This window comes from Mizuhopecten yessoensis, unplaced genomic scaffold (assembly GCF_002113885.1).
Source record: "Mizuhopecten yessoensis strain PY_sf001 unplaced genomic scaffold, ASM211388v2 scaffold8221, whole genome shotgun sequence".
Taxonomy (NCBI): domain Eukaryota; kingdom Metazoa; phylum Mollusca; class Bivalvia; order Pectinida; family Pectinidae; genus Mizuhopecten; species Mizuhopecten yessoensis.
The window spans coordinates 269938-284399 of NW_018407439.1; the positions used below are offsets into that span (position 1 = coordinate 269938).

Here is a 14462-nt window from a genome sequence, read left to right on the forward strand (position 1 = left end):
CAAGGTAAATTGGAAGAACAGGCTTTGAGTCTCTCCGTAGTCAAGTGTCTATACAAGCTACAGGTCGGTGTAGTCTAATTCCTTAACATGTTTAGAATGTTGCTGCTAATTTAGCATGATGAAAGCAAACAGAAGCTATTGTTTACCAGTGTAATGTTGTCAGAATAAACAGGTGTCCTTAAATACAGGTGGAATGTTGTCATGATAAAGAGGTGTCCTTTAAAACAGGTTGAATGTGGTCAGAATAAACAGGTGTCCTGAAAATACAGGTTTAATGTGATCACTATAATCAGGGGGCCTTACATACAGGCTGAATGTGGTAACAATAAACAGGTGTCCTTAAATACAGGTAGAATGTTATCACCTTATTATAAATAGTGAAAACAGTCAAAATAAACAGGTTACATTAAATACAGGTTGAATGTGGTCACAAAGAACAGGTGATATTAATACAGTTAATGTAAGACTTTCAGTAGTATATGTAAGAAGAGGCTCATTAAATAGTGCATTTTCATTTATTTCTCTAGGAAATATGGTATGCTACTACTAAAGAAAGATAACTTTGATGTTTTTGAGCTTAAAAGCTGAAAGAATAAAATGGCAGTCAGTCACACAGTGTGTTGAGATGTATTGGTAATCATACATTACATTGTGTTGTGGTGTATTGGTAATGATACAACTACATTGTGTTGAGATGTATTGTTAATCATACAACTACATTGTGTTGATGTGTATTGGTAATCATACAACTACAATGTGTTGTGGTGTATTGGTAATCATACACTACATTGTGTTTAGGTGGATTGGTAATCATACAACTACATTGTTTTGAGGTGTATTGGTAATCCTACAACTACATTGTGTTGAGGTGTATTGGTAATCATACAACTATATTGTGTTGTGTTGTATTGGTAATCATACACTACATTGTGTTTAGGTGGATTGGTAATCATACAACTACATTGTGGTGAGATGTATTGGTAATCATACACTACATTGTGTTTAGGTGGATTGGTAATCATACAACTACATTGTGGTGAGATGTATTGGTAATCATACACTACATTGTGTTGAGGTGTAGTGGTAATCATACAACTACATTGTGTTTAGGTGTATTGGTAATCATACAACTACAAAGTGTTGAGGTGTATTGGTAATCATACAACGACCTTGGTTTGAGGTGTATTGGTAATCATACCACTACATTGTGTTGTGGTGTATTGGTAATCATACAACTACATTGTGGTGAGATGTATTGGTAATCATACACTACATTGTGTTGAGATGGATTGGTAATGATAAAACTACATTGTGTTGAGATGTATTGGTAATGATACAACTACATTGTGTTGAGATGTATTGTTAATCATACAACTACATTGTGTTGAGGTGTATTGGTAATCCTACAACTACATTGTGTTGAGGTGTATTGCTAATCATACAACTACATTGTGTTGTGGTGTATTGGTAATTATACACCTCCATTGTGTTGTGGTGTATTGGTAATTATACACCTCCATTGTGTTGTGGTGTATTGGTAATCATACAACTACATTGTTTTGAGGTGTATTGGTAATCATACAACTATATTGTGTTGAGGTGTATTGGTAATCATACAACTATATTGTGTTGTGGTGTATTGGTAATCATACACTACATTGTGTTGAGATGTATTGGTAATGATACAACTACATTGTGTTGAGATGTATTGGTAATCATACAACTACATTGTGTTGAGGTGTATTGGTAATCATACAACTACATTGTGTTGAGGTGTATTGGTAATCATACAACTACATTGTGTTGAGGTGTATTGGTAATCATACAACTACATTGTGTTGAGGTGTATTGGTAATCATACAACTACATTGTGTTGAGGTGTATTGGTAATCATACAACTACATTGTGTTGAGGTGTATTGGTAATCATACAACTACATTGTGTTGAGGTGTATTGGTAATCATACAACTACATTGTGTTGAGGTGTATTGGTAATCATACAACTACATTGTGTTGAGGTGTATTGGTAATCATACAACTACATTGTGTTGAGGTGTATTGGTAATCATACAACTACATTGTGTTGAGGTGTATTGGTAATCATACAACTACATTGTGTTGAGGTGTATTGGTAATCATACAACTACATTGTGTTGAGGTGTATTGGTAATCATACAACTACATTGTGTTGTGGTGTATTGGTAATCATACAACTACATTGTGTTGAGGTGTATTGGTAATCATACAACTACATTGTGTTGAGGTGTATTGGTAATCATACAACTACATTGTGTTGTGGTGTATTGGTAATCATACAACTACATTGTGTTGTGGTGTATTGGTAATCATACAACTACATTGTGTTGAGGTGAATTGGTAATCATACAACTACATTGTGTTGAGGTGTATTGGTAATCCTGCAACTACATTGTGTTGTGGTGTATTGGTAATCATACAACTACATTGTGTTGAGGTGTATTGGTAATCATGCAACTACATTTATCTAGGTGCGTCAGACATTAACTACCTGATACAATGATGGATAGTCATAGTGTGATTAGTGATTGACACTGTCCTACTTAGGAATGTCAGCAAGGTGACAGCCACTGTCTGCTGATCATCTGCTGGTGGTAATCTTGTGGACTCGACATTTCTACAAAAGATAAAATAACATGACAGGTTAATCTATACCTGGTCTAGGTGTATAACAATAGAGAGAAAGCATCAGAATGGTAACCTTTGTAATTTTATAAATTATGTGGTAGTTCCAGGATTCCCTATCCCATCACCTGTCTTCAACAGTCTCAGTAGGTTTTACATGTTTAAACGAGAGATGACCAGACCTGTCAGTAGAAATTAATGGCTGTAACATTTAAATAGTTTCTATTTGTTTGCTTGTTGATATGCAGTGACCAGTTGTATTGGGGGATAATAACTTTATGAGTAGATATAAAAGGTGAGGTTAGGGGGAGTGGGGAGGGGATGAAGGCCTAGGGAGGATTGGAATGTCATTCCAATGAGGTTAGGGGGGAGGGGGGAGGGGATGAAGGCCTAGGGAGGATTGGAATGTCATTCCAGTGAGGTTACACTGTAATGGGAGAAATCTATACATATATAACTTATAAAGTTAAATTCCTCAGATAAAATATGCTAGCAATGGGAAATGACATTAAAACTATTACTATTTGTTTATCCCAGTCCTTGTAGCTCTACAGAGATGGCAGATACATCAACATAAGGTTGGCAAGGGTAAAACAGTTTATAGAATGGCATTCAAAAGTATAGTGATTTTATCGGAAAATAAATTTAATGATGCAACTTGCATGATTAAATCAAAGGAGTTATGTACTAATGAACATCATGTAGGGAGGTTTTACTTTATACTTCAAAATAGTGCAGTTTGATTTGTAATATCCTTCAAATTGTCTCTTCAAATCTGACAGATAAGCCCTGTAATATTTATATGTGTGATAGACATATATCTCTGTATAATAATCCTATAAGCCTGCTCATTGCTATCTATCACCAGTATTTCATCTACCTTCTGTACATGGTGGTAATTAATAAAACAAATATTTAAGCCAGAGTTAGATACATTTAATGTGTTTAACTGATAGAAGCAAGTACACTAGCTGTCTTCTGGAGTCATTTAGTACAACCTAGCAAAGCAGTCATTGAGCATAGCGGTAATGACATGCACCTGTGATACTAAACAACATCACTTTTTCAAGAGCATTTTCCCAATCATCACCAGGAAAATAATTGTATATGTGTAGGGAGTGGGAGCCACAGCTATGCTTTAAATCTTGATTCCATAAAACTGGATTTTTAGAGCGGAAATGTTCTCTACTTCTATTTTTCATTTACTACATATTTGTTAACTGGTGTTATTTCTCACGACTAACTAGCTGGGTGTTCTGTGGATGTCGATGCAGACATTGACTTCGTATTTTATTGTATCTTGTTTATATCACCTGTGGTTTTTTGGGGAGTAAACCTATAAACAGATCATGTTGTCTCTTGCCTGTGATCTGTAAACAATCCTGTGGTTTTTTGTGTATTTTGGTTGAGGGATCATGTCAGTGACCTAATAGGCAGATTGGTTGAGTGGTTAACACTCCGGCCTTCCAAGCAGGCGGCCGTGGTTCGATCCCCGAAGTAGTCGTACGCATGGAATATTCAGAGAAAGTGTTCTTCTCCTGCCCTCACAACTCCAACAACCCAGGTGGAGTATAAAACGGTCTGGGGTGGATGTTGCAGTACCTGTGCTGTGGCATTCAAGTGAGGTGGCACTATTAATGATACCGTTGGAAGTACGGTCCCACTACAAACAGAACACAATATATCTCCAGCACACACGCAGGCATTCACACATAGGGAGATATTAGCCAGGTGGTATAGGACTAGTAGTTAGCGCCTGATAAGGCAGCTCCTGCAAAATCCTCAAAATTGTATATCTATGTACTGTAAAGCGCTTTAGAGTGGCTTATGTTAGCTAGATAGGGTGCTATATCAAATGTTGTATATTTTTTTTATTTTATTTTAATATAACCTTGAGGTCAATGATAGGTAATAAGGAATGCTAGCTGGACATGACAGGTCAAGGTCACACAGGTGACTGTTCATGTGTCTATGATAAGTAAAAACATGTCTTATTCAACCCTGCAGGCACATAAATAGATAGTAAACTGAACATTTTTTTTGCCACATGATAATGGTATGGTTGCTGAAATACGTGTAGTTTTTTTACATTGAGTGTGACATACATGTATATGTATACATGTATGTTGTCAAGGGGAGATAATCACATAAAGGAGATGTGCCAGCCTTTATAGAAATGCATATTGTCAAATTCCTTCAAGAAATTAAAATGATAAACTATTATATAGCCTTTGTTTTTTCTTAATTTGTAATGCAAAAAAACCATAAGATTTTTTTCTGCTGCATATAGATTATCTATATAAAGCATTGTATTATAATTATTCGTAGATTTTGATGCCTACCAGGCATTAGCTTTATTCTACACAAGCATGCTGAACATTTGCTTTTGAAACCTGAAGATGTTTATTAAATACTTATCACCTGCCTGTAAAGAAGTAGCAGCTAAAATGTAGTCAAAGTTATCAGTTATCTAGTGGTATCCAGGTACATTACAGTACTGTCAGCTTACATCTACAATATCAGTGGGAAATATATGTTAAAATTGTTATATTTCTTTTTCATCAACATTGACACTTATTTCTGATAATTTAATTAAGACATTCTAAAGATATAGGAGGAAATATCAAGTAAATGTTAAATAAACCTCACCGAAACTGAATTGCTTGAATAGATTTGTGAAGCTAACAATTAAGACTTGGTTATTGGTGCCAGTGTAGACAGTAATTACCACAGTGCAGTGGGCTGGACAGGGTCACACTCAGAATCCTCAAACTGATGGATAAATAAACATTTTATTGGAAATGTTTTGATTGATGACAGGTTTGACCTCCACCAGAAGATGACCCGGATCTCTAGTGGTCTCTGTATGATCTCTGTGGCTATCTCTAAATCTCCACCACAGTTCCTGCTACATCAACACAGAGTCTAAAGTGTTCTTGTAATGCTGGTCCTATCAGCCCAGATTAATTTTGTAATTCTCCAGGCTCCAGGATAAATCAAAGTTAAAAAACATAAGGCCCTTCAAGTGGAATAGTACTTTTATATTAAATCTTCCTGTAAAAATATTTACTTTACCGTAAAAATAGGCATTTTAATGAATTTAAGTTGGCATTTCAGTACAACCCAGTACTCTAGGCTCCATGCAGGGGAACTGTCGACCTTTAAGAAAAAGTCTTATTCTGTTATTTATATGATTTTGAACAGTATTTTCTAAACTTTTATTGATCTCAAGCTTGCATGCATCGTACAAAAAAACCTGTGTGGAAACATCACTTCACTTTGTAACATGTTCCGAAAGGTTAATGGTAAAACACAGAGCGGAGGCGTGCTACACAGACCTTAATTACCATGTAACAGGGAGGCTGAATCTAGTCACCACTGTACCTCGACATGTCTTATCTAATATTACTCTGTAAGTACTTTTGAGACTGAGCTAGGTATAAAATATTGGATATTGGCCAGTGTATGTCAGTGCCGATGCCTTGGTTAGTTATACCGGTAACGTTGTCTGATCTGTAACTAACATACATATTTCACTAGGGCTATGAAATGCTGATGGGTCGGTCGGGATCTTAAAAGAGCAGAGTGACTTTGATTAGAATTTATCATACTTCTAGGGCGAAAACAGCGAGTAAGGGGATTTACCCTCCATCATACTGTCCCACACAACCATTTGTTTTTGACGAATGCCTGATTACAGCAATTTTCTTGCTGCTTAAATCCATTGAGATGCAGATTTCCTTCTTGGTCGTGCTGACCCTTGATCAGAAACTTCTCAACCTCCTCCATTACAATCCCCTACCATTGATTTTTATACAGGTCACATGATTAATACATTCTTTATTTCCAGCGCAAATATTGAGATGGATGTTATGGTCCTTTTCTGAAACAATTTCTGTCTCCTTGCCAGAGGTTATCTTGATTTCCGGGGATTTAGGCATTCTAACAGTATGATTCAGCTCCAAAATTAAATTAGTTTGAATGAAAGTGAAATTACAACATGCTGTCTCCTCCATGTTACATGTACAGGGTATTCATCGATGACGTAGCTGCCAGCTACCATGACGGCACTAATGCCACATCTAATCCACGACAGGCAGCTTATATTTTAAATTCTGTAAAAAACATTCTAGATATCAGAGTTATCCCTGAAATATCACTTTCCTCAGCCTACAGCTATTTCTGTATAGTCTTCCATCTCACTGTCTTTTTTTCTCTAGCTTGAAAGCTGTAAACTACACTGGTTGATCACAGATCAGCTCCCCATTTCCCCAATGTTGTCTGTACCTATTTCTGTTGCTGATAGTCTATAGCATAATCGTTCATCACATAATAGCTGTTTATGTCACAAGGAACCAAAAACATATTGACTGGTACGACTAACCATTTTGATAACTGCACTGATTTTAACTCATGCACCGCTACAAACTACGAACTTGCCATGTCTTTGATTTGGTAAGGTTCCGATATGACTTTAGGGATGATTGGGTTAATACGAGTTCTGTACACTTGACCCATTAACTTACTAAGCATGTTTAATACTGGACCCATTGGTGCAGCAAGGAGTATAACATGAACTTGTAATAGTAACCTGAGTAATTATAATATCATATTGTGGTCGTGATATTTGGAAAAGTATCCAAACTAGAATATTGAAGTCAGTTCAAAAGCGAGGAGTAAAATTGTATGTCTGCCAATGTCAGGTTTATTAGTGTTAAGATGCATCCTACATCTTACGTGACTTGTATACAATTTGAAATATTAATGAATACTTAAGGTTTTGAGTCATATTTGAAAAGTCTTCAAACTCCTACCTACCTCTTTGTAACAAGGCTACATGTTATAAATGAGCATGTCTGGTTGTTTTTTTACTTTGAGGGAACCAGAAGGAGCTGAGGTAGCATGAATTAATGAGTGTGTATAGGAGAGGTATGAACTGGTGACCCAGTGTGGAGGGTGTGCTTTGTCTTGTTGATGGTGTAAAACAGTAGGACTAAGTGGGATAGGGTTGTCGCTGTCAGCTGTGAGGATACCTGACATGGATCACACTTACTGAGACTGTTCACCCCTCCCCCAGATAACAAGGCCTAATGATAGCAGGACAGACTTATCTATATATATACATGTGTTTGTAGAGGACACTATTTTCATTCATTAGTTTGTTTGTTCATCTGGGTAACATCAATATGATGGGTGGAATTTACACACTAAAACATAAATCCCACGCCAGGTTTTTTCTAACTTTTCTAGATATAAAAGGAGCTATCAGATTAAAATTCAATAACAAATCCCACTGTATTGTGATACTGGTAATAGGGGATTCGGGTTAGTCTGGAAACATTTCTGATCACTTCTGAACAGTAATGACTGTCAGAGAATCATTTATATATAACTCAAGAAAAAACACATTTGCCTTAAACCTAATTTGATGCTGACCTGGACAAATCTTGGTTAGACTGTTTCATCACTGGGCGTTAATGGTCACCTAGCTGTATGACCTAAAACTGTAGCGGAAATCTGTACGACAATTACCTATAATAATGATAAATCATTTTATAGAATCTAGCTTTGCTTTGTATCTGAAAAACAAACACTATAGGGCATAATGTAAACATCAGAAATGATGGGTGAATATAGAGGGTTAGATGTAAAAAATCAAATTCAAAGGTGGTAGGATAATTCAATTGTAATCGATAGAATTCAATGGTTGGATATCTGATGATGCTGTGTTTTATTCTGTCGTAGAAGGGTAACGGTTGGATATGTGACAATGCTATGTTTTATTCTGTCGTAAAAGGGTAACGGTTGGATATCTGATGATACTGTGTTTTATTCTGTCATAGAAGGGTAACGGTTGGATATCTGATGACACTGTGTTTTATTCTGTCGTAGAAGGGTAATGGTTGGATATCTGATGATACTTTGTTTTATTCTGTCGTAGAAGGGTAACGGTTTGATCTCTGATGATACTGTGTTTTATTCTGTTGTAGAAAGGTAACGGTTGGATATCTAATGATACTGTGTTTTATTTTGTCATAGAAGGGTAACGGTTGGATATCTGACAATGCTATGTTTTATTCTGTTGTAGAAGGGTAATGGTTGGATATCTGACAATGCTATGTTTTATTCTGTTGTAGACGGGTAACGGTTTGATCTCTGATGAGCATTTAATAGAACGATTATAATCCATTTGTATTTCATGTGATAGAGCGCCTTTGCCCAGATTCTGTCATAACAACAGTAAACTGGTCTGTGTCTGAACTAATGATATACCTGTGATGTTGTGTCCAGGCACTGATGTGTGTCAGCTCTTCACTATGTGTGTAAATACAGACATGTAATATAGGCCCATGCACAGGATGCAGCAGTGGTCACATTTGATAAATGGCAGCATGCAGACATATTGCTGTCTTTATGTGCTAAACCTACCATTAATGTCAGTGTGCAGTCTGCATTACCTGTTGGTCGGGAGCTTCTGGTCATGTCACAGCATTATCCTACTGGTCACCTGTTATAGCTAAGGGACCAGTATCTGGGTGATATAAAGGTCATCTCGGACCTTAGTGGGTACAAACCTTAACTTATAGGAACCTGTTTTAACTGGTCACCTGTTATATAGCTAAGGGATCAGTATCTGGGGATATAAAGGTCCTCTAGGACCTTAGTGGGTACAAACCTTAACTTATAGGAACCTGTTTTAACTGGTCACCTGTTATAGCAAAGGAACCAGTATCTGGGGTATAAAGGTATACAAACCTTATATAAAGGAACCTGTTTTTAAATGTATAAAACAGTGACTGGAATGGTAGATTGATTATATTCTTGGCTGATACAGAAACTTTACATGTAGAACGTTAATACTGGCATCAGATCTAGAGCTAGACGTGACGGTCAAACTGACTTTTATTTTCCAAGGCTGAAACCTCACAACTACTCAAATAGCCAGTGGTGATAAAAGGGCTCTCAGAAATAAATAAGGGAGTTAGTTTCTAATATGGTTTTTGTTAAGGTTTCCTAGAATGCTGAAAAAGACAAGACAAGCAATGGTCAGGTGTCCTGACAATATTATAAAATTCTCTAAATGAAATGTTTGACCTAACAGGACTAATAGATACTGAATCTTTGTCTGTTGTCTATAAACTGCTTGTCAATGTTTCAGTGACCACCTATAATGACTTATCCTCTGAGAAGGATTTTCAATTGTGAAAGGATTTTATAAAAAAAAAAGTTATTGATCAGATCCAGTTTCATTATTGAGAAGTTAATTGCTGTAAAAATTACAATCCACTTTTATTTTTGTCGGAGAAGATTAAAATAAATATCGATGGTGGGCGAGTTGATTACAACAGGGAGTGTCTAAGATGTATGCATGACCTTTTCTGTGGAACAAGTTGATATTGAATGCTTCCTGAAATGTAAATAAGTGCAGGTCCACGTGCACCAACGTCACATGTTCTTATACACTTAAGTGACAGGAAACCAAACTTCAAACGATTATCTTGACATTACTAAAACACTTTATCCTGTGGAAAAAGATTTCAGCAAATGTCACTTCGAAATTAAAACCAAAAGTTAATAAAAATAGTAATTAGAAATCCATTTCCACCATATCAAAATCTTGTTATTGCATTTTCAGGCATTTTAACGGTTGAAGGGTGTGGGGAGGCCAATAGAAAAGCTTGTTATATATTAGTGCATTGCATAAAGATTTCAGAAAGTACCTGGATAACTACCCTTGTTCTATTGGGTATATTTTTCTGCTGACCTTGGCTATATGAGATAACTATCCATGAGAAAATATGTGTGGGAATCTTGCCGGCATCCCACCAAACTCCCTTTAGGGAACCCACCTCTATATCTTTTTGTATTCCTGGTACTGCTGGTTATCCCACTGAGGTCCTGGATTAGTTTCGTTGCGATACCACTTTTGTACCACCAGGAACTGTCAGGATTTTGTCTGATATTAACAGTGTAGTCCCCCCACCCCCGAGATCCTGGTTAATTAAACATCGAACCCTGTTTAGTTCCAGTGATGTCCTGTCTCAGGTCTGTTCTGACATTTCTTCAGAATGAAGCATGGAGTTTAGCAATGTTGTATATAAGATTTAAACTGGACATTAATTTGAATTAATTAGATTTCAATATAAAGTACAGTCTGTAATTCTAGTATCTAGTGGGAAATGTGGAAATGACGTGTCCTTGAAATTAGATTTCTTTACTATATTAGGTCTGCACTTACCTATATATCATGATTATCACAAAGGTTAAGGGCTGTAAATTCTACATAGCACTAATAACACTAAACATAAAAAAAACATTTGGATGTCGTGGCACTGTTTGAATTAAAGCTTGTGTTAATTGGCTGGTTACTTTAAAGGGGGATAACTCTGCTGACTCCAGTAAAGGGTGCACACCTGGTTATCTGACTTTGAGTTATTGTTTTGGATGGGAAAACAAAACCAAATGTTCTCTTATGTAACAAAAACCACCAGTTGATAGATCATATCCTAGAGCTACATAAAGTATTAACTTATATCTATCATCATGTAGCGAAAGAGATGAATACAGCTCTGGTTTTGTATTAACTTACCTAGTATATTCTGGTTGGATGAATACCAACAATCACACCAGGAGCAAAATCCTGGTTGAAATCTGCCAGCAGAATATGAGATCTCAGTGGGATTCCCAGTTTCATGCCTACCCAGCATCAGTGGGGATGGGATAGGAAATCCCGGTGAGAGTCAAGATCTACCTAGTTCCCGAGAGGTTTCCAGTCCTATTTGATGTTGAGTACACTTACCGACAAGCACCCTAATGTTTTAGTGCCTGTAGGGCAGCAAGTTGCAACCCTTATGGTTGGGATACTGCAAATTCTACTTTAATTTCATCATGTTGTTTTGCATAGCATCAACAATCAGATTCAGAGCAGAAATTCAGACTCATCTGCAGGGGCTGAGATTAATAGAATGGTTTATTGGATGATATTTCTAATGTGGACCAAATGTCAGGGACATGCAAAGAAGGAGAGATGTATTCTAATTAAGAGTTCACTTATTACTACCAGACAAGGTTCATTCTTAGTGATGTACTTAAACTCTAATGGCCTTCTCCCGAGGGGAGAGTTCTCTGGTGTGTAGATGTCTGGAGAAGTATACGAGGGGAGAGTTCTCTGGTATAGTTGTCTGGAGAAGTATACGTATGCCAGCATCTAACATTATACTTCCACCGGACAAAACTATAAGAGAACAGTTCTATCACAAAAGGGTCATAATGAATTAATGGTGAATGCTGCTGGAGGAAATACAGAAGCCATCAATACAAGTGTTCTGTAGACCTTTACACAGCTGTACATAACAATGAATTAACTATAATTCCTGTGTATTTTAACATACTGGTACTGTAGTATAGATCTGTCATCTGCTTCCATATCTTAATTGTTTCATGTCAAATCACTGAAAATTAATGCCTTGTAATGCCAACAGGATAATAATTTTTGACAGTTTGAATGATCAGATGTTCACTCAGAAACACAGGTTATAGAAATATTGTGGCTGAACATGTTGTCATTTCGTACATTATAGATACCTAGCCATATGTTACTGAAGCTTTTGTTTCAGTTTGTGCTTTGTCCAGCAGTACCGTCACACATATATACCATTTGCTGTCTGCGACAGTTGGCGCGCGGTACACATCCCTCATTGTGTGTCAGTATTGACATGGATATTAAACAGTTTAGAAAGCTATTTATATATATCGACCAAGTCATTGATGTGTGCTGCATTAATGCGGACATCTCCTAAAACTTGTCTATAGAAAACCTAGTAAAGGTCTAACAGATATTGGAAAAGGTAGATGAGTCTGACTTATAGTCTACCGATATATGGTATTGAATTGTGAATTGCTCCTGTTTTATAGATGCAGGATGTTAGACAATATTGATTCCTGTTTGAGATGTATTGAATGATGAGATTATAGTGCCTATTTTTACTGATGACGATGCATTGGAATTACTTTGTGAACATTTTCAATTAAACAACAGCTATACATAACCTATTGACTGCGGGACTTCCGTATTTTTGAGAGTCTTTGGGTACAGGTATTGACTTAGGAACCTGTGTATTTTGCAGACTCTGGGCAGAGATATTCCGGGTACAAGGAGACGGAGATGGCATGCGATGGAAGCGTGTGTCGGAGGATGTGGTGCCAATTAACATATCTTGTGTGGAGGATAACCCGGACACAGTGTTCCAGGTGACTGCCTACAACAGACACGTGGAGAAGATCTTTGATGTCAAGATTATACAGCCAGGTGAGTAATGGTTGCCGCCTGTGACAGGTAAATGGTTCACCTGTAATATATACTTATCTGGATTACGTACATGTGTAGCAGTGACACCTACGACACAGAATTGTCTGGGGAGATGAATTGTCTAGATGCACACTTTACCTGTAATTTATCTGTTAATCTACTCACCTGTTTATTGTTGACAAGGTGTGGATTCTATGTCACTCAGTCACTTCTAAGTAGCTCGGCCAGAAATTAGGATTGACTCGTTACTTTCATTCTCATTAGTTCACTTAACACCTAATTAGGGTTTTCCACCATTTAAGTCTATAGGAAAACAATTAACAAACATTTCACTATCTCACTTCTGATATTGCTTATCATTGTAGCTATTTGTTAAAGAATGTTCACTTTTGAAAAACTCTGGATGTTTTTCTGTGTTCTCTGGAGCGTTGAGACATGAGATAGGGGTTGTGTAGTTAAAAAGACTATGTCGAAGGTAATCCCATTATTGAAGTGACGAATACAAGTAACTTAAGCTGATCAAGAAATCTTCCATGTGTAATAAAAACTTGTTTCCCAATTGGCTCTATTTAAACAAGATTTTTGCACCACCAATCCATTTTAACGATTTTTCAAATGTTTAAATTAACTATACTGAGAGTGGTGAGCTGTTTGGTGCCGTTATCTGCTGTACGTGACACGAATATCTAGTAAACACAGTGAATGAACAGAAAAGCTGTAAAGATCAATAGGAATGTACAGGTAACTTGGTAATTATTAATCACAGGTAATTAAGGACGGGTGTTGGTATACCAGGCCAGTGGTACAGCCTAATAACACTTGTAATGTATGGGGTGGAAGTGTGTCAAGGACACGGTCTGTGTAAGGTGGGTAAAGAATGGCCCATCAATATCACATGCTACCCGATTGTCAGCTGTATTCAAATATGTCTGACCTTGCTGTTTGAATTGCTGTGAGTTTGATGTCAAGTGGAGAGCCTGTTTAGGTCATGCTGGCCTTGTTACATAACATGTAGTGTTATAGTGAAACTGGGTCTGACAGTGAATTAAGTGTTATAATCTACCCTCGTCTGACATTGCTATAATCTACCCTCGTCTGACAGTATTTAATTGTCAGACTTATGGTCAGCCCATCGGCTACTCATCAAGCAGGCAGCAACATATCTTATATGATAACCTGAACTCCTTGTGAATTGTTGTGTTTTACATATAACATTGGTGAATCTGTTGCTGTGTAAGTGTTCTATTCACAGTAAGTGTAACTATGGCAATGTGTGTGCTGTCATTTGTCCTTGGTAAAGGTGATATTGTTCTATTTATTTGACCTTCAAGTGTTCCCTTCGTCTGTGTAGCGGAGAACAGGGTATAGTCTCGGCAATGTTAACCCAACCTCTCAATTCTATCATCGTGATCTGACCTCTGCTACTGACTCCGAGGTGTCAGGTTTTCATTTTTTATGATAATAATTTAAATACTTGCATAGAAAATCTGTT

The 14462-nt window shown here is 36.9% G+C and overlaps 1 protein-coding gene across 1 annotated transcript in view; it reads left to right on the forward strand.

The window, feature by feature from the left end:
* The window catches only part of LOC110455449, a 127424-nt gene that overhangs the window by 17515 nt on the left and 95447 nt on the right, over positions 1-14462 (forward strand). The window contains exon 3 of the mRNA XM_021505590.1: positions 12789-12970. Coding sequence (XP_021361265.1) covers positions 12789-12970 — 182 coding nt within the window. The remainder of the gene's footprint in view (positions 1-12788; positions 12971-14462) is intronic.